Below are 25,300 nucleotides of genomic sequence, written 5' to 3' on the forward strand. Positions count from 1 at the left end.
CCAAGGGTCTATTCAGGGAGTCCTATGGCAGTCACATACACAGTTCCTAGCAGGTGGTATGGACAGGGTGTTTGGGACCCATCAGTAATGGGGCATCACATTTCCTACCTAGTGTCCTTCGTACAGAGATAGTTAGTACTCTAATACATTGTGTCAAGCTAAATACAATTATTTTTCATGCCCAATATCTCTCACCTCAATTCAATTTAAAAATGGTACTCTATTATTGAAATTACATTTTTGTTTCAGTTTAAGGGGGAATGGTCTGATTACTGTTTGTGTGTGTGTGTGTGTGTACAGATGAATCTGGTGGTGCTGTGTTTAAGAACTATGATGACTACCGCACAATCCAGGTTAGAGACTTTCATGGTATTCTGTGTTCATGTAGATATAAATTAGATAGGCACTACACACTACTGAGGGAGCACTAAGACATTCTTTCTGTGTCGCCCTCATACCAAGTTCAGTGTTTTTATGTAATGTTGTATTTATACAAATAACAAAAATAAAATGTTGAGTCTTCGTACAATTAATGAATTAGTACCGACACCTTTTCCATTCATTGTAGGTTGGAGTTATAAGCTGGGGCACCAGAAATCTGTGTCCACATGATAAGAGAGCAGTCAAACAGGATTATGACAATGACTCCAGAGATTTCCACATCAGCCTCTTTGAAGTTGTGCCGTTTCTGAAGCAGCATTTGGGCGATGACACACAGGATTATGCACCACTTCACTTTTTAGATGAATAGATTGTGATGAATATGTGTGTTTCAGCAAAGTTCTATGATAATGTGATGATGTCTTTACTACACGAAACATGAAAATGTTTCTGGTTAAAAAAAATGCTAAATTTTGCTATTCTTTTAGTTATCAATGAGTGTTCTTTACAAGTGATGATAATAAACAAATTAACTGAACTTCACCATTTCCACTTCCAGTAATCCATGTATAATGCCAGCTCTGAAAAACCCTTGTTTCTGTATAACTTCCAAATTGCCAATACGGCAGATGTATGTTTTCATAGGAGCAGCAGGAACACCAAAGGAGCAGCAGGAACTGGGTGTTTTTTTTAACCTTCACTCTACTGTGATGAACCTGTAAGGGTACATGAGGTCATGAAATTGCATGCTACCTGACTGCACATACAACCCCTTGTTTTCTCATTGCTACAAGCTCAGAATAACATTTTAATCTTTATTGAACTTTGTTTTGCGTTCCATATTGTGTTGTCTTGTTTTGTCCAGTCTGTAAGTTTTAGGTAGCCCTTTTTACATAGTATGTGGGAGGGAGGAAAGCTAAGATACTCTACTGTGATGCAGATAATGCCAGTGGGAGGGGTCCTTGTCCTACCCATAACTGACTGGGTCTTTTTACTGTATTACCAAGCAGAGACCTAGTGTGCAGGTTACCGGCTAAGCAAAGTTGGTGGCATCCTTCACACAATACTGTAATCCTTTTGCCATTTCATCTGGCAGGAAGTGTATTACACTACTATCATTCAGACCCGAAGAAACACCTACTGGAAAAAAACAATCATTACAAATATAACTGTGAAAATCTGACATAAAATAAGCATTTTTGGAGACAGAATAAAAAGATTTGGGAAAAAATTGCAAAACAAAAGCAATTATAATGATCAGTCTATTTTGGTTTAATGGCTGTTTATATATAAAATAAATAAAATAAAATTAACTTTTTGGACAGGGTAGTAAAATCACCTCCACTGAGCTTGATTTTGAAGATTATGATTTTGATGAAGTTCAAAATACACAAGCAAGACTAAACACAGACAGGACAATGATCAAAAAATTCTGGAACAGATCCAAATTGGCAAAAATGGTGAGGGAGGCAAAGAAGAATCAAATGATCACAGTTTAGAACTGTACTGTCTAATGGAATCTTGGCATGATGCTGTTTCAAAATCAACTGTTAGATGCCATCTCCATGGCAACAAGCTCTTTGGACCAATTACTAAAAGCCCTTACTAAGGCCAAGCCACAAAGTGCCAAAACTTTGCAGAGCGTTTTGACAGAAATGTTACTTTTTGGCCATGCACGCCATTAGCATGTTTGGAGACAAAAGGGAACTGCACACAAGGAAAAGCACCTGATGCCTTGTTATGATCAATGGTATAATGAATTACCAGGATAGCCCCAAACCTGGTTGCCTCTGCCAGGAGACTGAGACTTGGCATTAGATAGACCTTTCAAAAAGATAATGAACGCAAACATACAGTACCAGTCAAAAGTTTGGACAAAGGTCATCCCATTCACTTGAACCCAGAAACTGGTCTCCAGACTGAAATTTGTCTGCAAAAAAAACCCATTTTAAACCTGTGGTCTGAATTGAAGAGGGCAGTCCACAAGTGTAAACTTACGTTTTTCAAGGATCTTGAAATGTGCTGTATGGAGGAGTGTTCCAAGATCCCTCAAAATGGGATTCACAAAATATGTATTCATTTTGAAACCTATGTTTTTCCATAAAAATATCATACCACTCTTGAAATGTTTTCCAAAATGATTGTGTTAAAATAAAAGTATACGGCTCCCCATTATGTTTGACTCCAACATATGACTTACTGTTTGTTTTGTTTGTTCTTTTCATTCACTTTCATGGATGGTGTCAATATGTCTGGCAAAAATTGCCAGATAACGTAAGCAGAGCCGGCCAAGAAGTGTCTTTAACTGACTGACTGATGGATGGATGCAGTCTGCCACACAGGAGACCGGGTATTGATCCAGCCAGGGACCAAACAAATTAGAATGAGTTGAGGATAAACTAAAGCCTCACTGGCTACAAGCTGCAGTAGCTACATATAGTAAGGCAAAATTAACACAGTTTACAGTGATGTTTCGATGGATGAAATGCATCATAAATAGCATGCAGTGTTGGACTCTTTGTGTTGAAACACGTTGCTCTCTCACCCCAGAAGAACTGTTCAGAGGGTAACAAAACATATTTCTCGCTCCCAACTAATCCGCTTGATAGAAATTTGTAAACTATTCAAAAAACAAACAACAAAAATATACAATGTTGATTGACAAATGTATAAGTTGTTTAGATATTTTTCCCACCATCAATGTTTTAGAGTTGTAGACAGAAAAGGAGGACCTTACACCAGTCTACGAGTTTGCTTTTTTGCCAGACCGAGTGCAGTTAATGTTGTGATCAGGGGTATAGCACAAAAGTCTGGGTCCTGTACATAGGCAGTCTCTGAGGACCCCTCCCTTCTTTATTCAAGATTCTTTTTTAATTCTAGGGCCCCTCTACACGTTAGGGCCCAATATACTTAGCACTTTTTTTACAGTGCTTTGTGCCATTCCAAACATAATCAGATGAAGGAAATGCTTTTAAGGAAAATATTTTGAAAGTGTGTTTGTGCATTGAGTAGGGCACTGATCTTTCTGTATTTAATTTGGGGTTAATCAGTGACAGTGTGCTTTTAGTCATATCTTCATCCTTGTCTTGTGAATAAGCATACAGTCATTTCACCATGGATTTTGCTGTTTGCTGGAGATTGTGTGCAGCGCTGTTTTATCCCCTCTTTTTTGGTAAGTATCTTTCCATGGCTTTAACATTAAAACTGCAGCTGTTGTGTTTCATTTTGGAGAAACATAATTTTTCCCACAATGGATGATATAACATGAAATGAAAATTTAACAAGGTCATAATCCGAACAAAATGATTTTTTTATTATTTACTTAAAGTTATTTGAAGTGGACATTTGGAATCAAGTAAAAACACCCAGTAGCTAGCCTTTTAATCTAAGCCATGCTATTCTAGGCTTACCAAACGTACATTGTCCAAATGTGTTTAAAGGGTGTGTAAAAAATTGGTGGGGCACAAACCATTTCAAAATATAGGATACATACCAGTAAAGTTACAAAACTCCCTCTTGCTACTGATGTGTTTATTTAACACATCAACAAACAGCATGGCTCCACAAAACACTTAATGACAGAGCGGCTTGCTTCTACCAGGTGTTGTAGTACACACACTGGAGAGAGAGAGACCTTCTTGTGTAATTGCTTTCCTTCTCTCTCAAACACATGTCAAATTACCACTGTCACATTTACAAACCTAAATTAGGAATGCAACCAAGCTCAGAACCAATGTGCCTACAGGGCCATATGGGAACAGCAATGAGCTCAACACCACTGAAGGCCACAAGGAAGTGGAAAGACAACTTTTTAGGGATTCAGATCCATTCTATGACAACAACCTTAATAGATAAGCATGGACACACTGACACTCGTCACCATCTATATCAATCGATCCAGCACAAAATATGACCAATGCACGGACCAGCACCTCAAAGGCAGGATGATAAAATATGCTTTCACTCACCAAGGCTGAGGGCTCACTTGAAGAGAAAGGTGGAACAGCGGTTGTTCCTCAGGGCAAACTTTTCGATGACTTTGGGAATTAAGTAATGTAGCTGCTGAATCAGCTGGCTTTCGATGGACAACATGGCCAATGCGTTGAGTCACGGCTGTCCCATGGTATTGCGAGTGAAGGTTTTTACCCTCTTCAAGGTGGAAAAGTTCCTCTCTGACTCGGATGTCATCTTAGGTGTTACTATGATAATTTCCAGCAGAGTGACGGTCTCAGCAAAAGCCTCCTCATGGATGCATCTTAACAGAGAAAAGCCAGTCTTACCAGTGTGAAGCTCAGTGTGGCGGTACAGCTTGGTCAGCTCAGACTTCAACTTTTCCTTGTTTCCTAGAGGCCATAGTTTCATGGCACAGTCAAGCTCAGATGTAGGGAATGACAGGACAAATTGTGGGAAGAGCGAGCTTTCAACCAGCTTGGCAGTGATCAGGTGGTCACTGTTAAAACCTCTACTCCACCTAGTAGATGACTGTGTCACGTGCCTCCTTCATCACCGGCGCTGTGTTGGTTACTCGTCGGCCTGGCTCCTCTGTTCCATCGTGAACGGTGGCAGCCCATTCATCAGTTTGCTTCCGCATATTCTGGACATTCTCCTTGAAACGGGTGAGAGCACTGATAATGCTCCGTTTTTGCAGATTGTTGTATAAAACATCAACTTCTGGCAGAAGGAAGAAAAAGAAATTCAGCAGCTGTAGAAAGGCTCGGCCCCAGAGTTTTTTTGACAGGCCATATGCCTCACTTATCCCATCCTGGTTGTGTCTGTATGTCCTCCATACACAGGAGCAGTGCGGTTTTCCCAAACTGCATTGACAGTTCTACTTTTAAAGTTCCATCGTACAGCGGGTGGCCTTGGAATGCGTCTCTGTGTTGCCTCATCATGTGCCGCAACATGTTTTGGAGCGCCAGAGAAAAAGGTGGCAAAAGCAGTTAAATCAGCAAAAAACACCTTCAGGATGCTCATCCTTGCTGAACAAAGTTGCTGCAAGGTCAGGTTCAGCTGGTGAGCATAGCAGTGAACAAAGTGGGCATGTGGGTATGTCTCTTTCATTAGTGTCTGTACCCCTCAGACGTTTCCACTCATTACAGCCGCACCATCATAAGTCTGAGCAATCAGCTTTTCTCCTATCGTCAGTGGTTCCAGCTCACCCTTGATGCTATTAGAGAGGCCGGTTCAGTTTTATCTTTGACTTCCACAAAAACCTCTCTGTCACTGTATTGTCAGGCAACATGTATTGCAACACAACCACCATTTGTGATTTACAGGAGACATCAGTTATTTCATCTGCCTGTATGGCAACAAATTATGTCTTGTCTACTTGCTTGGCTATCTCCTCCCTGTACACTTCATACATAGAGTATAACAGTTCGTTATTTACAGTGCTAGATGTCCCTTTGAAGATGGGCTGTGTGTCATAGTGCCTCTGAAGTCTTGAATCGCCCTCACACATAGCCACGAGAATCCATCGGAATAATCCAAGATTAAGGGAGTCCATCGACTCGTCGTGCCCATGCAGTGCGGTTTCACATTTTCCACACAGTTTAATACATGTTATGATCCAACTGAGAACTAACCTGTTTTCCTCCACCTGTTTGTTATGCTGCTCAATGGAGCGCCTGTATGCACTGTCAACTTGGGCTGCGACATTTACCCTTCCAAGTGAGCCCAATTTCACAGCATTGTCCAGATGACTCCCGATGCTCTCATGTTTTGCAATCCTCTCAGAAAGATGTTTCAAATCTTTGTAACCCTATCCTCGACCAAGTACCATATCGACCAAATAGCAGACATGGAAAACAGAAGATTACCTTCTCTTGTATGCTAACCTATAGCCAGTTTTTCTTCCAAAACCACTCCATGTTAAACCTGTGGTTACTTTTACCAGCAGTTTGAGTGATGACAATATTTCTTGGCTGATGGGCACCAAGTCACTTTACTTCAAGTTTCTCCTCCAAATTAAGGGTTTCAAACCAGTGCTTGAGTATGAAATCCACTTTATTCATTTTCTCAAGTTATCTGGCGTTTGTGAAGCTAACAAGCTAGCTAAGACAATCTACCCTCCTCCCTCTTCTTGCCAACTAATGTTGGCATCAGACAGACAGACAGCCAATCAGGTCTGAAATATGAAATTACGCTGAAGTGGGGCTACCGGCTGTCAGCCCCACTTGGCATCAAATTTGTGTGATCTACATTGATCACACTAACATTTTGAGCATGCGTATTAATATTTTCACACGTACAATGTACATTGCATTGTGAGAGAGGGGCTAGCCCCACATTCACGCTTAGCCTATGGTCTACTACTGCAAACTCTAATCTGCAGAACGCAGTCTGAAGCAGCAAGGCAGGGACCAAGGAACATGAAATAAAATCCTAATACAAATGATATGCAATTTAGGAAGATGCTATATTCATAGATAATAAATTATAGGAAGTAATCTTCGAGAAATAAAAATCTTGGGGCTGTGCCACACCTGCCCCTAATGACCAGTCGCCCCTGGTGGAACGCCATGGTATATCAGTGACACCTCACAACACGTCAACTCAATTAAATGCCTTGCTTGGATGGAGCTCCAACAGGCACTCACCAGATTAGTTTGAGAAACCATTACGTGAGTATCGCTGGAAAATATTCAATTAAAACCCTATCAAAGTGTGTGTCAAAAAAAATGTGTCATCCATTTTCATTTAAAATTACACTAGTTTTAATGTTCAGGCCACATTTGGCTATGCTTACATGTACTTTGTGAGTCTTTATCACTCTAGCTTGTTTCTGTTTGGAGAAATTCAAAGGGCAGTCCATCTCATAGTTTTCCTCCTGAGCCCAAAACCGAAAGTGGTTTGATTGGCATCTAAGTGCTGGTCTAATTCCTCTGCCCTTGATTTATCTTGAGTGGATGAATTAACAAGTTTTTTCCTTTGTGAGTTTGATATTACCCACAATTCAAGGCAAACTGTAATCGTGTGTACAAAAAGTATCAAATTGAATCCATATGAATACTAATGACAAATGAATCTTTAAGAGAAGCTTTTAGGCCAGGCAAGACCCAATCCATTCTCTTCTCATGCTTGGTCAAGTACACTAGCAGGTACACACAGATATGACAATGTAAGATATCTTTCAAGAGCTTAGAATGTAGGGCCAATAGCTGTCTACCTGTGTGAAGTTAACCCTCCACCCAACGCAAAACTTAGGCAAAGTGGCTTAATTGTTTGTGCTGATTTGTACAGTAAAACAATTTTTTTTCTGCTGCTATCCATTTTATAGATGTTAAAGAATATTTAGCACAAACGAAAATGTTAAGGGCACAAACCGGCACAAACCGAGCACTCTAAGAAGAGCGAATGTTTGACTACCCCTTGTTAAATAGCGTAGTGGTTCGAGAAGCAGACTTGTTAACTATAGGTCTTGAGTTTGTATCTCTTCGCAGGCGAAGCGATGTACACATGAATTATTCCGTATAGATGAAAACTTTGCTGGCTAAAACCGTTAGTATCTACGTTGTAGTAAGCCTTAAATGAAACTGTATACAGTTATATTGGGACTGTTTCTGGCAGGGAAAAGTTCATCTTCAGTCTCACTAGCGATTGCTCAATTCTTATGATTATTCCTAGGAAGTTAGTAGATACAAAAAAGCCTATTACTGGCTAATAAGCTGTTAAAACGACCAGTGGCAAAAGCAATACAGTTCATAGACGCTATGTTGGAGGTAAATTTAATAAGAAACGTTAGTCAGCTTAATACAATCCTCGTGAAATGAAATAGCTATGGCAGACTGTCTAGCAATTGCTAAATTCTTATGACTATTCCAGTAAGTTAGTTGATACCGGTAAAGCTCATTACTGGCTAATATGTTGTTAAATCGGCCAGAGGCAAACGGCATACATAGACACTGTTTGTGGTGGGGTAAACTTACTAAGAAACCTTAGTCAGTTTAACTGAATCAATGTCATTCACGAATGGCCAATTATCTATTAAAAGTGGCAAAAGGGGATTTGTTCAGGATATACAGATGCCGGGTGTCAGTATAGACAAGAGGCTATACTGACAACTGGCAAATGTACACCTCTGTGGTGTAGAGGTTAACGACACAGTCTTTCATGTGGGCCACCTGGGTTCGAATCTCGAGTTGGTAACTGTAGCATTCCCGGCTAAACAGATGCAATTTACTCTCAGGAACTGATGTTTATAAAAGGATTTAATTTCCATAAAACACCGTAAGAGCTGTATGAACGAAACAGATAAACTTCTGACATACTTATTGCATGTAAATACCCATAAACATACAAACCACAGAATGCACCTGTGCAATCTAATTAGCCTACACCATAAATAGTGTAGCCTACACTAATATACATGCTACTGTAATAGCATTGTTTTACTGTACTGTAGCAAGCCTGAATAATATTATACAAGTATATAATAATAGTTTTTAATTACAACAATCTCCCTTGACTAAATTAATTACACACACTATGCATAACAACATTAGAAAATTAAATTGTCATCACTGATATTCAAAACCTATGCTAACGACACACTAAATGTTAGCTAACAGCTTTTGAGTAAATTGATAAGCAAACACTTAAAAGTTTCTCAAAGTTTACCACACCGAATAAAGTAAAAAACTGTACCTTGTGCCCTTCATCAGCCAGGAGCTAAGTGTTAGAAATAAACATTTTCTACGTTTGCACAGCATGTAACAGAACATTAATTTCTCCACTCAGGTAACGTTAATCAGGACACTTCACGTAGAGAAAAAGTGCCTGCGTACACACTACGCCGTTGCACTTTCATAGATTTCAAAATAAAGGTGTGAGAAGTAGGAAATCTAAACACTCTTGTAAAATAAATAAGAATACAGTGTTCACATTAATTATTCAGTGAAAATGATTAGTCAACCAAAATTTAAACAAATAAAAGGTTATTTGGTAACATTTTGTTCAAATTCAGTTTAATGGCCATTTACAGTAACACTTTCTATTGCGGGCCGGCTGAACTAGGCTTGCCTGGTTTCTTGTTTGATGACTGGTGTGTTCTGGTATTCTAGACAGATCCCCAACCTGTCCTTGATCCTTCATACAGTAATGTCCATGTGTGAAATGTTTTCCTTCACTGACCTTTCAGGTGTAGGTGTTCTGAGCGATGTTCTCTGCAAAGACGAGAATTTGGGCATTGACGGAGGTAATTATACTTTTACCAAGGAGCTGAAGTATGGAAGTATGCTGATATATCACTGTCCAGAGGGGTACTATCCCTATCCTGCATTAACTCGCTCGTGCCACAAGAACGGCGCTTGGGTTCCACATCCACGCAGGCCTTTTCAAAAATGCAAGAGTTAGTAACAATTCCTTGGCTTTCACAGGGCATTTCACCATTGCACAACAACATAATGTACCAATTACCAATGTTAACAATGATACATATGTTTTATGAAAACAAAATGTATCCTCCAAACAATCTAGAATGAGCTAATTTGAAAGTTGTGGTAGAATCTACTTCCTCTGTATTGGTCTAAACATAAAATACCAAAAGTTCCAGAATTCATAGCAAACATAGATACTAGCTCCCCAATGAAACCCATCATGCAGGAAAAGGATCTTTTGCATTTTGTTTGCTTGGTGCCACTTCTAGTAATGCACCAATACTGTAAGTAACTATATTAGATCTCATTAGTAAACACCGTTTTAGTTTACCTCATTTATATTACAAACCAATAAGCAATAACATTAACCCATATTTTTCCATTAGAAATTACTGTTTCCATTGAAAATCTGCTGTTGAAAAATTCTGTACATTTGCGTTTACTTGAAATAAACAAACACATGTACACCAGCAGAAATAGCGAAGAATTCCAGCTTTCTCAACTCTCCACTAAGTGTGGTCATGCTATGAAGGACGCCAAAATTTTTAGCTATAACAAGTAACTGTGTTTTAAAATAGTAGGCATTGTACAGTAGTGTAGTGCTAGCGACAGATCTCAATAAAGCATTTCCACAGCCCCAGTTTTCAATAAGTGAGAATCAAATCAGTTAATGTTTTAACAGGACTTACCTAAAAAGACTAGGCTATACTCTTGCATTATATTCAGCTACAGTTGGCAGAAACAGTAACATTAAAACACATTTTCCAGTAGAAATAGCTAACAATTCATGCTTTCTCGTCTCTCCAATAAAACACCACCGTTAGTTGCACTACAGAGAGCAAAGTAACTGCATTCATGTTTGTTATACATTACACAGAATAATGCTGGCCACAGATCTCCATAGTTACTTCCAAAGGCATGGATTTATAATAAGCAAGGCACTAATCATTTGTTTTTATAATGAAAGTAACTAGCCATATGTAAAATAAGCTGGCTATACATTTTATACTAGATTACCAGGCACAGATCTAGTCAAAATAAGCAAAGTCCCACTGTTGGTTTAACAAGAAGATAGTCAATATAATCAATATAATTAACGTATTTGCTGTGTTAAAATGCTACAGTCCAAATCTAATTAGTAAAGACATTCTTCAATCCGTATTGAATGCATTTCACCAGGCAGGGTGAAGTCCCATATTCTCCAGCTACCACTTTCATTCAAATCTGTTGTATAGTAGACTCCTCCAGTTCAAACATCACGATGTACAGTACATTAAGACCACATTCAAAAATGAATCCTTCACTCCATGATTACAAGCCATTGTGCTACTTATTGTAAAATTAAGGTGTGCTGGAGTATCTGGCACCTAGCCATCACAATTTGGCCCTTGTCAAAGTCGCTCAGATCCTTACACTTGCCCATTTTCCCTGCTTCTAACACATTAACTGTGAGGACTGAATGTTCACTTGCTGCTTAATATATCCCACCCACTGACAGGTGCCATGATAATGAGTTGATCCGTGTTATTCACTTCACCATAATGTTCTGGCTGATCAGTGTATACCTACTAATGGGAAAATCACTGAAAGACATCAGTTGTCTCTATTAATCAAGGACAACCACGACTACATATAAAATATATGTGTAGCACAATCGATACAACAATAAGTCTTATCAAGACATATCAAGACTACATTAATTTCGTAAATCTCGCTCGCCCTTTAATACATACAGTGACGTAATAGTATGTGCTTTTTGGTGCGCAACAATTAAACATGGCTCATTGTGGCCAATTATATTAGCCCCGGGGTGCCTCTTTAAAATTTTCTTATTCTTATGTACACAGTATTTGAAATGAACTCAACTTGGCTTAAACAGTGCTTTCTCCATCTGTCTGTCTTTCTTTCTTTTTTTCTTTGCTTTAGTGATTGAATGCCCCAATCCCTTGGTTTTGGAAAATGGTTTGGTTTTACCAGTACAGAGACAATATTTTGTCAACAATGAAACCACCTATGAGTGCTATTCTGGATACACGCTGCGTGGCTCCTCCTCTCGTACATGCCAAACCAATGGGAAGTGGAGTGGGGCCACGCCCATATGCAGCAGTGGCAGTGAGTAGTGAACCATCAACTGTCCATCTCTTCTCTCTCTTCCTCAGGTCTATAAAATACCCAGTGCAATATTTGAAGAGTTTTTTTTTTTTTTGTGAATGGAGAAAAATGACACGTCCCACTGGAAAGACGTCACTGATGTGTAGGCATCTGAACTGAGCCAAATAACTGAAACTTTGCATTTACTACTCCACTATCAAATTGCCTCTCCCTAAGATCACCCACTGCAGAAATTTGACAGATTATTAGAAATGTTTGATTCTAGAACATTACATCTACAGAACTCAATGAGGTGTCTTTCTGCATTATTTTTAAGCCACCAGACCTTTTAATTACATATACAGTATACGTAAATAAGCGAGTTACAGTATGTCTAATAAATCACTGCTAATAAATCAACAAATCTGAAATGTCTGGATCCTCATTTACATGCTACTAGACCATTACCTTCGTTGTAACTCCAAGACCACACATTTTCATTATACAGATTTATAACATAGTACAGCAAAACCTTTTATGTTAAAATCATTGGTCAAAGGAAATGAAGTGACACATATATTGACAGTATGGGATATGTAGCATCAACACGTGGGTGTGTAAACACCTATCACTGAATACCTCCTTCAATTTATCACTGGTACATAGTCCTCTCTTGCCAATTACTCGATTCACTGAAAGGTCCTCTCATGGTTCCAATTAGATGTCCTTCCAAAGTCATCACAAATGTTCTGCTCCTCCAAACGTCAGACAGTCAGTTATGAACAATTTCTTGGCAGACCATTGTAACAGAACGTGAAAGTCAGATGTATATTCCAAGGTGTTTTCCTTCATAGCTCAAATGCAGGTTACCGTGACACAGCTCTAGTTGTCTTCATTCTAGCTGCTTTATCAGCCAGGTCAGGAGAATCTGTGTGCTCTCCTTTGTAAATGCCAAAATGACACTTTTCCCTCAGTGACTTCAATTCACTGTGCCTTATCTTTAAACACGAAGCCCTCCTGTAGCGGTGGCATCGACCCCAAGTTCCTCTCTCAGCTACCTGGACAGCAGATGAGGTGTACCTGGTATGGACCCAACCAGCATGGCATGATGTCATGCAGTTGATCTTTCCGCGCCCCAGTAAACGTTGGCCAGAACCGGAGCTTTCCTTAGCTCCCATCCTCTTGGTTGGAGGTTGCCTTCTCCATCTCATGAAAGAATCATCAGGACTAGAATTAGTCCAGCTGTCAGGAACCAGGCATTACTGTAGTTGTGTGGCACCCCAGGGTAGAGACCCCTTGTAGCTGTGGGACAGTCTGTGTGTGTGTGTGAGTTCCATCTTATCTCAGCCCACCTCACAGTTGTCCTTTAAGCCAAACTCAGTCTCTCTGGGCTCCAACCAGTCCTCTATCGTTGTAAAAAGGGCTTTATAAATACATTTGAATGATTGATTGATTGAATACCAAAATGGAAATGTATTTACTAGGTCGACCATAACCAGGTATTGACAATTCAATTATCCAAAAACCATAATATACAGGAGCAATCTCTACTCCATCTCGCAGTCTAACTACCGCAGTCCAACTACCGCAGTCCAACGGCTTCAAATCCTGCACAAATCTCCATGCAAAGACAGCATGGTAGCGTTACCAGTGCTAACAAGACATGGAACAATGGCGGTTACTTAACTACAGTAGCTATAACTGAAACACCCTGAAAACTTTGAATAACCATACTTTCTCAAACCCATCAATACTGACATACTGAAACCAACCACCTAGTTTACTAAACCCTATGAAATTGAATAAATCCTGAATACTCTAAATATGTCAGAGAAAATTACAGGGCTGTGTTAAGGAATGATCCAACCGGTTGATGCTCTCTGGTCCATCTCCTCTGATCATCAGCACCCCTCCCTCAGGCAGGTTAGTGTTCCTGCGTGTTCCTGTTGGATCGCTCGCAGCGAGGCCAAAGAGGCGGCCGGAACTGTCTCTATTCTTGCGGGAACACTACATAAACAGCCATCACCTTGATTCCCACGGGTATCTTCCCAAATCCAATGTCCAGTCAAATATCTAGCGGTAGCTTCTTAAATTTAAACGTAGTGGTTAGCATAGTCTCTTCCTCAACCCCGGGTCTGTAGTCTTCTTTGGTCTCAGTCGCTGAAAACACCGGAGATTACGGATCTGGTGTGCACAACTCCCCCCTTTTGGACCTTTTCTTGACCCGCGTCGACACTCTCAACACTTCCAAAGTGGAGCAAAATGGCCTCCAGATGGCCTACTGCATCACCACGTTCACAACGAAAAGGTCCATAGAGCGAAAAGCGTCGGGGGCTATATCGGTCACCAGTGGGTTTGGCTACGTCGATTGAAGGTGCATCGACCTGGCGCATCACCGCGGGAGGGTGGGGGCGGTCCGAGGGACGATCCATCCAACCTGAGCGAAAAGAACTACAGCACAGAGATCAATAAACCCCACACAAACTTCCCCAAAGCGTCCAGACTTTCTATAAACCGTAGCCTACGCCTTCCAAACAACTGTATATTATACCTTCTGCAAGTTCCATTCGTTACCTCGGCCACATTCCACCAGTCTGCCCGGTAGGCCAAGCATCCGTCACCGAACGAAAACGCCATTTACCGGAAAACCTAATAACTCTCAGAGATACATTTGTTCACATGCCAAGACCACAGAAACATTAACCTTGCCGCCAAATATTTACCACAACGCATACCCACCATCAAAGGCAGCAAAAAACATGCGTGGCGAAACAAATAATTAATCTCATTACACGTGAGCATGCCCCACACGCCAGAACCACTTTAACTTAATGTGCCCTAACACATCTACCCGCGCCCTAACGCATAGAAGTGCCCTAACACTTTCATCTCAATTAACGTGCCCTAACATCGTTAATAGACCCGTCTGCCCGTAAGTGAGACGTTCAAGGCCCTAACCTTGTCTTCAGAATATAAATGTACCCTAACACATATGACCAGAACCATATTTAACCGGAATGTGCCCTTACCTGCTGAGTTCAAAATTTAAGCCCAGGTACCTGTACTGATGAATCCCAAAAATCATTCAAGCCAGGCACCCTGACTCTCACCCTTTACGTATCTAGCCCACGAGTGGGGGAGGATTTAGGCTCTGGGACCCAGTTTCCGACCACCAAGGTTAACCCGCTAGGAAATGATTCCGAGACTCCAGGTTAAGTAACGAAGGAAGAGCTCCCAAAGTGTGATGGCAATTTCATCGATCAGAACTCTTAAAGGAGGAATTACAGAGACAAAATTCTCTTGGCATAATTAACAGTTTATTTGCAAATAGAGAGACGCGTCAAACGCTTACAAAATAATCATCTGAGGAGTCTCTAACATGACAATCATCAGTACTTACAGTGGAAAAAGAGGTGTGGTAAGATGCTGCCCATGTCTTGTCAATAAAACACATTCCCTTTGTTCTATCAATACCTAGGCTTCACACAAGGGACAAGCTGTCCTTCCCCACATGGGTTACCTCTTGAACTCTAAAGAGCTCTTACAGCATCCGGACAGACAATAGGTGCCCGGATGAGTTATAAGGTTACTCATTACTCATTAATGCGTAGATTAATGAGTAACCTTATAATCTGCCCATACCAGTCAATGATGCCCCCTAGGCAAATACCAGATCCCCCTCCCCTACATTCCTAAGGAACAAAGGACAGATACCCTTCTTGGTTTAAGCAGAGGAACAGATGCTCATAGACATGTGTGTCACAATCAAATAAAATAGTTACATATCAAGCAATAGAAAAGCAGACATTTCTCAAATGTACCTTAGTTCAAAATGTCCATAACAACAGAAAACTAAAACCAATTATAGCAAAAAGGAAGTCTGGGTTTTAGAATTGAACAGAATGAGATATCTACCAAAGTGCAGGTTGCTGTCTGAATAGTAGATGTTTAGGGGAGATAGAGGGGCTAAAAATTACTTAGTGGGGCAGGATAGTTGTGTCCTCAAGCTGCGTCTGAAGGCCAAAATAAAAAATTCTTTATTGCTGCCACATGCCAGACTAAGCTTAAATAGTATACTGTTCTCTTTAAGGTGAAGCCATAACCAAAATTAGATGGCCAGCCAAACTCCAATCTTAGATAACATGACAATCAGGATGTAGCCTTCATACTTAAATTCAAAGGTCAACTCAAAAGCATGCAATATGAATGAGCGACACTACAAAAATAAAACAAAGAAAGCAATAGAAAAACAGCTTGCTCAACATGTAGTCACGCAGTTGGCCAAAAAATTTGCTTTCATACATTAGGTTCTGATTACCTCCTATCACAGTACAATACCTTTCCACTTGCTAATTAAATAAAACAAAGGGAATTAATTATAGGCCAGAATATTTAGCATTGTCAAAATTCCTTAAATTAAACTGTGATCGCGATAGGAAGTTTAGGGACTTGTTGTCACGTCCTTGCTGTGCCCCTAGCCATCTCTGGCCCTTTTTGGTCTCCCCAATTGGAGGCAGGTGTTGGTCATTGCCTCCAATTGGGGACCCTATTTAAGTTCATTGTGTTGGCCATGCTATGTGGTTCATTTTGGTTTTGTCCCTGTTTGAGATAACCCATGTCACTTGTTGCTGCTTTTTGTTTTGTTTGAGTTTTGTTTTCATTAAACATGGACTATTGGAAAAACATAGACTCTGCGCCTATGTCCTTCCACTACCCAACTCGTGACACTTGTTACATTTATCACGATTGTTTTAAATTGCATATTGCAGAAATAGCTTTGTTTACTCAGAACTAGCACTGTTTCCCTAATTAAGCAAATCAAGCAAGCTAGTACATGCTAAGTATTAACAAACTGATATGTAGAGAATTCCCCTTAGGGCAAGAAAATGACTAGATTGATTACATCTATGAACTCGTTTTATTACAAAAAGAAAAATTATTTAAATGTTTCAGTAAATTTCCACTTTGGAAAAATTTAAGATATGCAAAATAACACAGTCGTACAGTTTCAGTTACTTATTTTTAACAATGCTAATTAGGCAAACTTATTAGCCTATTGTGGATTTGAAATCACAGGCTTTCAAAATACAGACAAAACAACCAAAAAATTACACTCTAAGAAGGTTACTTACAAAAAAGGTTTTGTTTGTTTTGTCCCAATAAAGGGACCTATCACACTCACCTCCATAATCATGACGTGCTTCGAAAGACTAGTTCTGGCGCACCTTAAGTCTGTGGTGGTACTGTGGTGGAGCATGTGGAGCTTCAAATTCCTGGGTGTCCACATCTCCGAGGACATTTCCAGGACCCTCAACACCGGTCAAAAAAGCGCAGAAGTGCCTGTACTTTTTCAGGAGGCTGAAGAAGGCCTGCCTGTCTTCCAAGATCTGTGTGAACTTCTACTGCTGCACAATCGAGAGTATTCTGACGAACTGTGACAGTGTGGCTTGGCAGATGCTACATGGCTAGAAAGCCCTTCAAAGGGTGGTGAAAACCATCAAGTACATCACTGGTGCCCAGCTCCCAACCATCGTAGACCTCCAGCGCAAGTAGTGTCTGCATAGGTCACATCCATGCCACAAATAGTTTGCCCTCCTACTATCAGGCAGAGAGTACAGGTCTCTTCGTTCCCACACCAGCAGGCTCAGATTTCTTTCCATCTACTGATACTCTGTGACCCATCACTAACCATACCCTCCCGCCCACCTCTTAGAACTGTCTCTCAGGGATCTTGTTGTACTACTCCCTTTGTACTACTGGACTCTGACACTGCTTTGCAAAGTCTGATAAGAAAGTTTCAATTGTTACATACACGTCTACCTCAAGAACCTCATTTCTGCTATCCCTGCATTTCTGTTGCACATGCCACCTTACACCTTCAATTTGCCTGCACTGCACATTTAGAATTGCCATTTTACCTGCATTTTTAAGTTGTTACATGTACATGTCTACCTCGGGAAACTCATTGCTGCTATCCCTACATTTCAGTTGCACATGCTACCTCACACCTCCTTTTTGCCTCGATTGCGCTGTTAGAATTGCCATTTGTACTTGCATTTGCCTCATGGCACAACTATTCATTTCCCACTTGTAACATTCATTATACTTCTACATTTTCTGTCTTCCTCTATTTGCCTTCATGGCACATTTAGAATTGACATTTGTACTGCATTTGCTTTCATTGCACATCTACACATTACATACACTATACTCAATCTTTGTAAATTTCCTGCCCTCTGCTACTTGCACTTCTGGTTAGATGCTAACTGATTTTCGTTGTACTGTACTTGTACTTGTTCAATGACGACAAAGTTTAATCTAATCGAATCTAACCTGAAAATAAGGCCATCAACTTCAAATCCTATACAGCATGTTTCTTTTTCAGACTTTCCCAGTACGTCTTTCTGACATTGCTTTACTATATTTCTACAGTAAGCGAGGGAGATCATTGTGCTGACCCTGGGACCCCAGCAGGTGCTAGGAGGACTGGAGATTTTTTTGGCATCAGCGACAAAGTGACATATCGCTGTGACAGCGGCTTATATTTGGTGGGGTCGAAAGAGCGTGAATGTCAAGAAAGTGGTATATGGACTGGAACTGAGCCTAAATGTTACTGTAAGGACCCAGAAAAACACCCTAATTTTTTTTTATGGAAACACAACACAGTTACAACTAGTCCAGTGTTGAAAGATACCTGACGATTGTAATGTACAGTTCAATGTCATAGACAGTATGGGATTTAACAACCTGTTCTTTTGTTATTTTGTTAGATAAACACACATATGACACTGAGCAAGAGATTGCAGAGGTCTTCAGCAGCACTTTCTTACAGAGCCTTCAGGTGGCAGGGCCTATCGGTAGGTCTCTCTATAACCAATATATTTTATTTTGTGGTATAATACCTCTGTGCATTTGGTAAGTATTCAGACCCCTTCACTTTTACACGTGTTGTTATACTTCAGTCATATTCTAAAATGTATTACATTACATTCAAAGCAAAAACAGTCGAGAAGGTTAACAGTAATTAAAAAGAAGAATTGCATTGATGAAGGGATTCATGTTTTTTACTTTTTGCTATTTTCTTTATACTGCATTATGATTAAACCCTTTTCTGTAAAAATGTTGTTCTACCAACAGCCAATCAATGATACCCTAACACCAACAGCCAATCAGGGTGATACCCTAAACACCAGCGCCAACATAACTTTGTTAAAGCTGCACTAGATAGGATTTATTAAGAAAAAAAAATCTGCTACTTCCCGGCCAGTCCCGTTCTTGCCTTCTGCAAGGCAGGCTTTCCTCCTTGGCTTCTTTCGTGAACTCGCATTTTACCTGGATGATATTATATATAGCATAAGTATGCCATAAGGAGCGAAGTTCGCTTACTGTAAGAAACTATAATGGCAGCTAGAGACCAGGATGACAAACAGTCAGTTCCTCCCTTGTCACCTACAGCATTCACTACAAAAACGGCAAAGAGAAAGAAGACTTAGACCAACTCTCCATAGGTAGCTACCAGGAACCCTAAGCTAATGTTAGCAAGGCTAAGAGAAACATCAAACTAGGAGTTAGCGCTTTTTTTGGAACAGGTAATTCCATTTTTCATATTTTTATTCGGAATGTCATTCTCTATTGGGCATTGGTGCAGAACCGCTTTCTGACCGGTGAGTAATTGCAAAATGCTGTAATAGTTTTTTTATTGAAACAATCCTACATAGTGCAGCTTAAGAAAATTGAATTTACCCAACATACATTTGGTGAACTACAGTACTGTAGCTATCTGGCCAAAACATTGCCATCATTCAACTAAAACTTGGAGCACATAAATGGAACGACAAATCTGAACGAGAACGTCAAAATATGTGTAGCAGTTGAGTACAGTACTGTAATGGCTAATTGGGACTGAGTAGGTTATAAATTAAAAAGATGTGACATAATTAAATGCCTGTGTTGAAAATAAAGGGATTTGAATGTGGCCTAGTTAAGAATTAAAACAAACAATAAAACTTTTATAAACCTTTTTTTTAGACAGTAATATAATTAGTATTAATAAATTTTTTGGCCCGTGGTTTGGGTCCTAAATGTGAAATTCTGTCCCGGGCCCTGAAAAAATTCTAACCCTAACCTCAATTGTAATGGTTGCCCAAAACTGTTAAGACAAAACACTTAAAACAAAAAACATAATGATGCCTTTCAGATAACCCAATGCCAAATAAGAAGCTGACCATTGAGAAAAGTGGAACAATGAACATATATTTTGCTCTGGATATTTCTAATAACATTGTGGAAGAACAGTTTAACGAAGTAAGACGTGCAGTCCGGAAACTTACCACAAAGGTATGTCATAGGTACCCACGGGGTATGTTATGTAGTTTGTGAGTCATTTAGGTTTGTAGTATGAGATTCCTTGATGAGCAAAGCACACAGAAATAAACAAACCACAGTGGTCCACTAACATTCACTGAATGTAATCATGTCTTGCTCCTGGTACTATTACAGGTCAGTAGTTTTGCAGTCAATCCCAATTATGAAATAATTATATTTGGTTCTGAAGTATCAGAGATTGTCAACATAATAGATTATTCTGGAAAAAATAGAAAAAGCCTTGTGGATGTCCTGACTGACTTGGAAAATGTTAAGTATGATGGTGAGCAAAGACTTATGTATTTATCATTTCATTGTCCACACTGTACATGTATCAAGTGGCTGGTTCAATTTGATATGTGAAAACACTTGAGAGGTGTGTGTGTGTGCACAATTTGTTACAGCAAGAGAAAATGTTGGGACCAACCTGAACCTTGCATTTAAAACAATCCTGGAGCGCATGGCAACCCAAAAACAGCAAAATGAAATATTATTTAAGGAGCTTTACCATGTCCTCATCTTTTTCACAGATGGTATTGTAATACTTTTATTCACATTCATTTCTCTAACAAGCATTTCAATATATTTAATATTTTTAATGCTTCATTTCTGCATTGGTCTGCTCCGTAATAATCTCTTGACAATCTGTATATACAGGTGCTTACAACATGGGGGGTAACCCAGAAAACACGGTTGCTAAAATCAGGGAAATGGTCTACATGAATAGGAAAGAAAGAGAACGACATCTTGGTAAGGTAAAAAAATTGTGTTCTTTTGAAATTCAACTACAAACTGGCAGTCTACTGTTCACCTACTTAAACCAATGAGACCTCGTAGCTCTTCCTAACTATAAACCAGACTAGTCCTACAGCATACATGGCCACATAAAGCAGAGGTTATGGGGGTGCTCTAATTAGTTTGGACTAACATAAAATTACACTCGCAGTACTATCCTTCCCATCCTAAACCACCCTAACTAAGGGAAATTCCTAAGACAAAGCAACAACAAGAATTGATGCCCAGTTGCTCAGAAAAGCCCCCTAGTAAGGTTGGAAACCAAGTGAGGAGCCAGACTAATACTGTGGCCAGACCTATTTAAGCTGTGCTGAGTGAAGATGATAAGACTAACTGACCTTTTGGGCCACATCAATGATTTTGCTTGCTCAGATGACATGCAGATCAATAAATGCAGGTGGGCTGTCATCACGCAGAGTCCAGATTAGTTGCACAACCGGGTGGACAAGGACAGGGACAACCAGTAGGGCTGTGGCCAGTGACAGCAGGAATCATCAGACAGAAGCTAGATCTGCAACAAAACCAGAACACATAAACCATCATTTTCTACTTACTTTTATTGTATGTTTTAAACATTTTAAAACAATTACATATAATAGCATTTTCATTACTTCATAGTTTGTGTCATGTACATTTAATCAGATTTCAGGGGAAATAGAATGCTGCCGATCACATTGTCTGGCAACACATTTTCCAAACGTAATCAATTGCAGCAGAGCCTAAAACCGACCCTTGTCCTCCAGGCAAAATACAATAGCAGCATAAAACTAGGGACTCAGTCGGGGGTGGCCCCATCTGAAGATAACCCCGAACAGCACCAACCAAGCAGGAAATAACTCCGCCCACTTTTGCAAAGCACCAGACCCAAAGGACACCACCCAACCTCAACCACAAAGGAGAACTACACAATTACTGTTTGAGAATAATTCCTTTGCCTGTTAAAAATGAACAAGCAGGAACGAGATGACAGTTTGTTATTCTGTTCATTTAGTTTATGATAAAAACAGAAAAGGCTATAGCAGTTGAAACATGCCAGTGCCTAAAAATGTAATGTTTTTAGCAGTATTTGTGAAGAACACATGGAGTGAAACATACCAGAGGGTAGCTCACCAGTGACCACTAGTCAAAGGAATTAACTGCTAAATTGAGTGGCCCAGTCAGAGTCTTGAACCTAAATCTAAAAGCAGATTTGTGGCATGACGTGAAGATTGTTTTCATTAACACTCCCCAATGAGTTTGTAGAAAAGTTGGAATTGGCTTATTCCTTATAGACTCTTACTACTGCCGAAGCTACTTTCATCAAGTATTAACTTAAGATGGTGGAGACAATTATGATATTTGTTTTGTATTTCAATATACAGTTTATAGGTGCAAAATGAACCAGAGTGACAGACATATTCCCCATTGAAACTTTCTCACCAGTAATCCCTTTATTCTCCTTTAGACAGTACTATCGTTCCCACACTGGACTAGCTAGTACTACACTGGTTTCATTCGTTAAGGGAAGGGGAGAAGGAGACACGTTGTGTTATTGTTTAAAGGCAGGATTCTACCCAGTGCCCTTTTGAAAGTGTGGAGTATGCTGTGTAGATCAGTGTATTTTTTCTAACTGTAAACTGAGGCAAAGTCATCAAGGGGGAAAAGATCAAGGGGTGTTAACTTTCTACAGGCATTGTATTAATTAAAGGTTTACAGCAACAACAGTACATTAATAGGTCAATGAACTCTATCATTGCTGTAACTGTTATGTTATTAATATCTTACATATAAATTAAGTGGAGAAATATTATCATATTTTGGCATTAATATATGAACTGTGAGTAACTATACATTAGCTCTCTAGAAGTGTTACCTCCGCCCTGCTTGTTCTATTTTATTATCCACACTTACACAGACTAATTCAATTTTTGCTTTGACAATATTTGTTTTAAATTGAAAATGACATGGGAAAGAAAGAAGACTTTTTTGGTTTTTCCTTTTATACATTGTATCCAATGACCCGGAGGTACACTGACCATTTGGGCACTTCCTCTTATTATTTTAGATATCTATGTTTTTGGTGTTGGAAATGAAATCTTTGATGAAGGAATTCAGCCACTTGTGACAAAACGGGATGCGGTGACACACTACTTTAAACTAAGGAGGGGTACTAAATTGGAAGAACTCTTTGATCAAGCTATTGGTAAGAGTCCTGATTTGATCAACAAATATAAAATAATGTGTTTCTGTATCTCCATGGACTGTAGATTTAGTGTCTTTGTTTCAGTGTTTTTTTTGGTTTACCTCTCTCCTTTATGTAGATGAAGAGAACGCTGTGGGTTTATGCGGGATCCACAGAAACTATGACGATAACACAGCAGATTCCATACTTCAAAGATACCCCTGGGTGGCAAGGATTGAAATCAAGGTAATTATTCCATTTTAATTTCCCTGAATAGTAATTAGTATACATGTAATATTATTTCATCAATGCACCAGTGGTCTTTCTTTTTATGTGTATTTTAGAGTACACTGTGGTAATTATTACAAGCTTAGCAGATATCTTTGCACCCTATTTTGTTCGTATTTAACTAGGTACCAATAATTCTGGAGTACGCTGTATTGAAAGTTGATTGAGTTTAGTTTGAATTACAACATAAAACCGATCTCTCATAACCTCTTAAGGTGACAGCTTTGGAAAATGTCCTCCTGTATTTGATATGCCTGCGTAAAAGGGAGAACCATTAATATAGGACTACTAAAACCTTATAGAGTGCTCTCTAGAATTATTTGCCCACATTATGAAAAAAAAAAAAAAAAAAAGATTTGCAATTAGAGTCTGTGTATAAATAGTCAATTCGTTTTTTATCTCTCACGTGGATGCACTGAGCAGGCTAGATACTGAGCCATGGGGAGCAGAAAATAACTGTCAAAAGACCTGTGTAACAAGGTAATGGAACTTTATAAAGATGGAAAGGGACATAAAAAGATATCCAAAACCTTGCAAATGCCAGTCAGTACTGTTCAATCACTTATTAAGAAGTGGAAAATTCAGGGATCTCTTGATACAGACCAAGAAAAATGTCAGCCAAAACTGCCAGAAGAATTGTTCGGGATACAAAGAAGAATCCACAGGTAACCCCAGGAGAAGTAAGCCAGCTCTGGAAAAGGACGGTGTGGTTGTTTCAAGGAGTAAAATACAACGTTACTTGAACAAAAATGAGTTGCATGGTCAAGTTACAATATGCCCGACAACACCTTCACATGCCTCACAGCTTCTGGCACACTTTAATTTGGAGTGACAAGACCAAAACAGAGCAATGATCACAACCATAAGTGCAATGTTTGGAGAGGAGGCCTATAGTGAACAGAATACCATCCCCACTGTGAAGCATGGTGGTGGCTCACTGATGTTTTGGTGGTGTGTGTGCTCTAAAGGCAAAGGGAATCTTGTGAAAATTGTTGGCAAGATGAATGCAGCATGTTATTTGAAAATACTGGCAGATAATTTGCATTCTTCTGCACAAAAGCAGCGCATGGGACGCTCTTGGACTTTCCAGCACGACAATGATCCTAAGCACAAGGCCAAGTTGACCCTCCAAAGTATGCAGACTTTTGAACAGGGTCAGGTCATTTTTTTCTTTGTTGCCGTGTTTTGTTTTATGACTGTGCCATTCTGTTAAAACATACAGTTGAATGTGAATCCAATAAGAAATAAAAGACATGTGTTTTGCCTGCTCACTCATGTTTTATTTATAAATGTTACATATATTACCAATTCTCCAAGGGTATGTAAACTTTTGAGCACAACTGTATATTGATAGTTATTGTATCAATGACTAATTTTATCATTCACGAATTAAAGAAAAATGAACATTGTTGTGCCATGAAATGATATTGCTTTGGCAGTGTAAAGTTCAGCTTCAGTCTCTCTAGCAATTTCTCAGTACTTATGACTATTCCAAGAAGTAAGTAGATACTAGTAGGCCTATATTGACTAATAAAAGCCATACAGTTCATAGATGCTATTTGTGGTGGAAGTAAACGTAATAATAAATGTTTGTCTGTTGAACTCAGTGATTTATGGTGTCTAGCTAAATATTCAAACTTGGCATAATGTAAATGCATGACAAAATGATCTAAAGTAAAGATGCAATTTTCTGACGAGGTAGTATGCCCCAGTCGGTCCCAGTACTGGCATACTAGTTTACTATACAGAAAACAGTACGTACTGCATTATCCGCGAAGTACATACTTAGTATGTAGTACATAGTATGCGATTTGAGATTCAGTCAACACTTTTAACTTCCTTA

The 25,300-nt window shown here is 39.4% G+C and overlaps 1 protein-coding gene across 1 annotated transcript in view; it reads left to right on the forward strand.

Moving 5' to 3' along the window:
• Positions 1-3,487: 3,487 nt before the first annotated feature.
• LOC105030049 (complement factor B) overlaps positions 3,488-25,300 on the forward strand; it is a 35,453-nt gene continuing 13,640 nt past the window's right edge. The window contains exons 1-11 of the mRNA XM_020047955.3: positions 3,488-3,553; positions 9,521-9,730; positions 11,685-11,870; positions 18,282-18,464; positions 18,620-18,706; positions 20,047-20,186; positions 20,349-20,496; positions 20,618-20,746; positions 20,871-20,963; positions 23,053-23,190; positions 23,309-23,415. Of these exons, the coding sequence (XP_019903514.2) occupies positions 3,496-3,553; positions 9,521-9,730; positions 11,685-11,870; positions 18,282-18,464; positions 18,620-18,706; positions 20,047-20,186; positions 20,349-20,496; positions 20,618-20,746; positions 20,871-20,963; positions 23,053-23,190; positions 23,309-23,415 (1,479 nt within the window). The 5' untranslated portion in view covers positions 3,488-3,495. The remainder of the gene's footprint in view (positions 3,554-9,520; positions 9,731-11,684; positions 11,871-18,281; positions 18,465-18,619; positions 18,707-20,046; positions 20,187-20,348; positions 20,497-20,617; positions 20,747-20,870; positions 20,964-23,052; positions 23,191-23,308; positions 23,416-25,300) is intronic.

This window comes from Esox lucius, chromosome 7 (genome assembly GCF_011004845.1).
Source record: "Esox lucius isolate fEsoLuc1 chromosome 7, fEsoLuc1.pri, whole genome shotgun sequence".
Classification (NCBI taxonomy): Eukaryota; Metazoa; Chordata; class Actinopteri; order Esociformes; family Esocidae; genus Esox; species Esox lucius.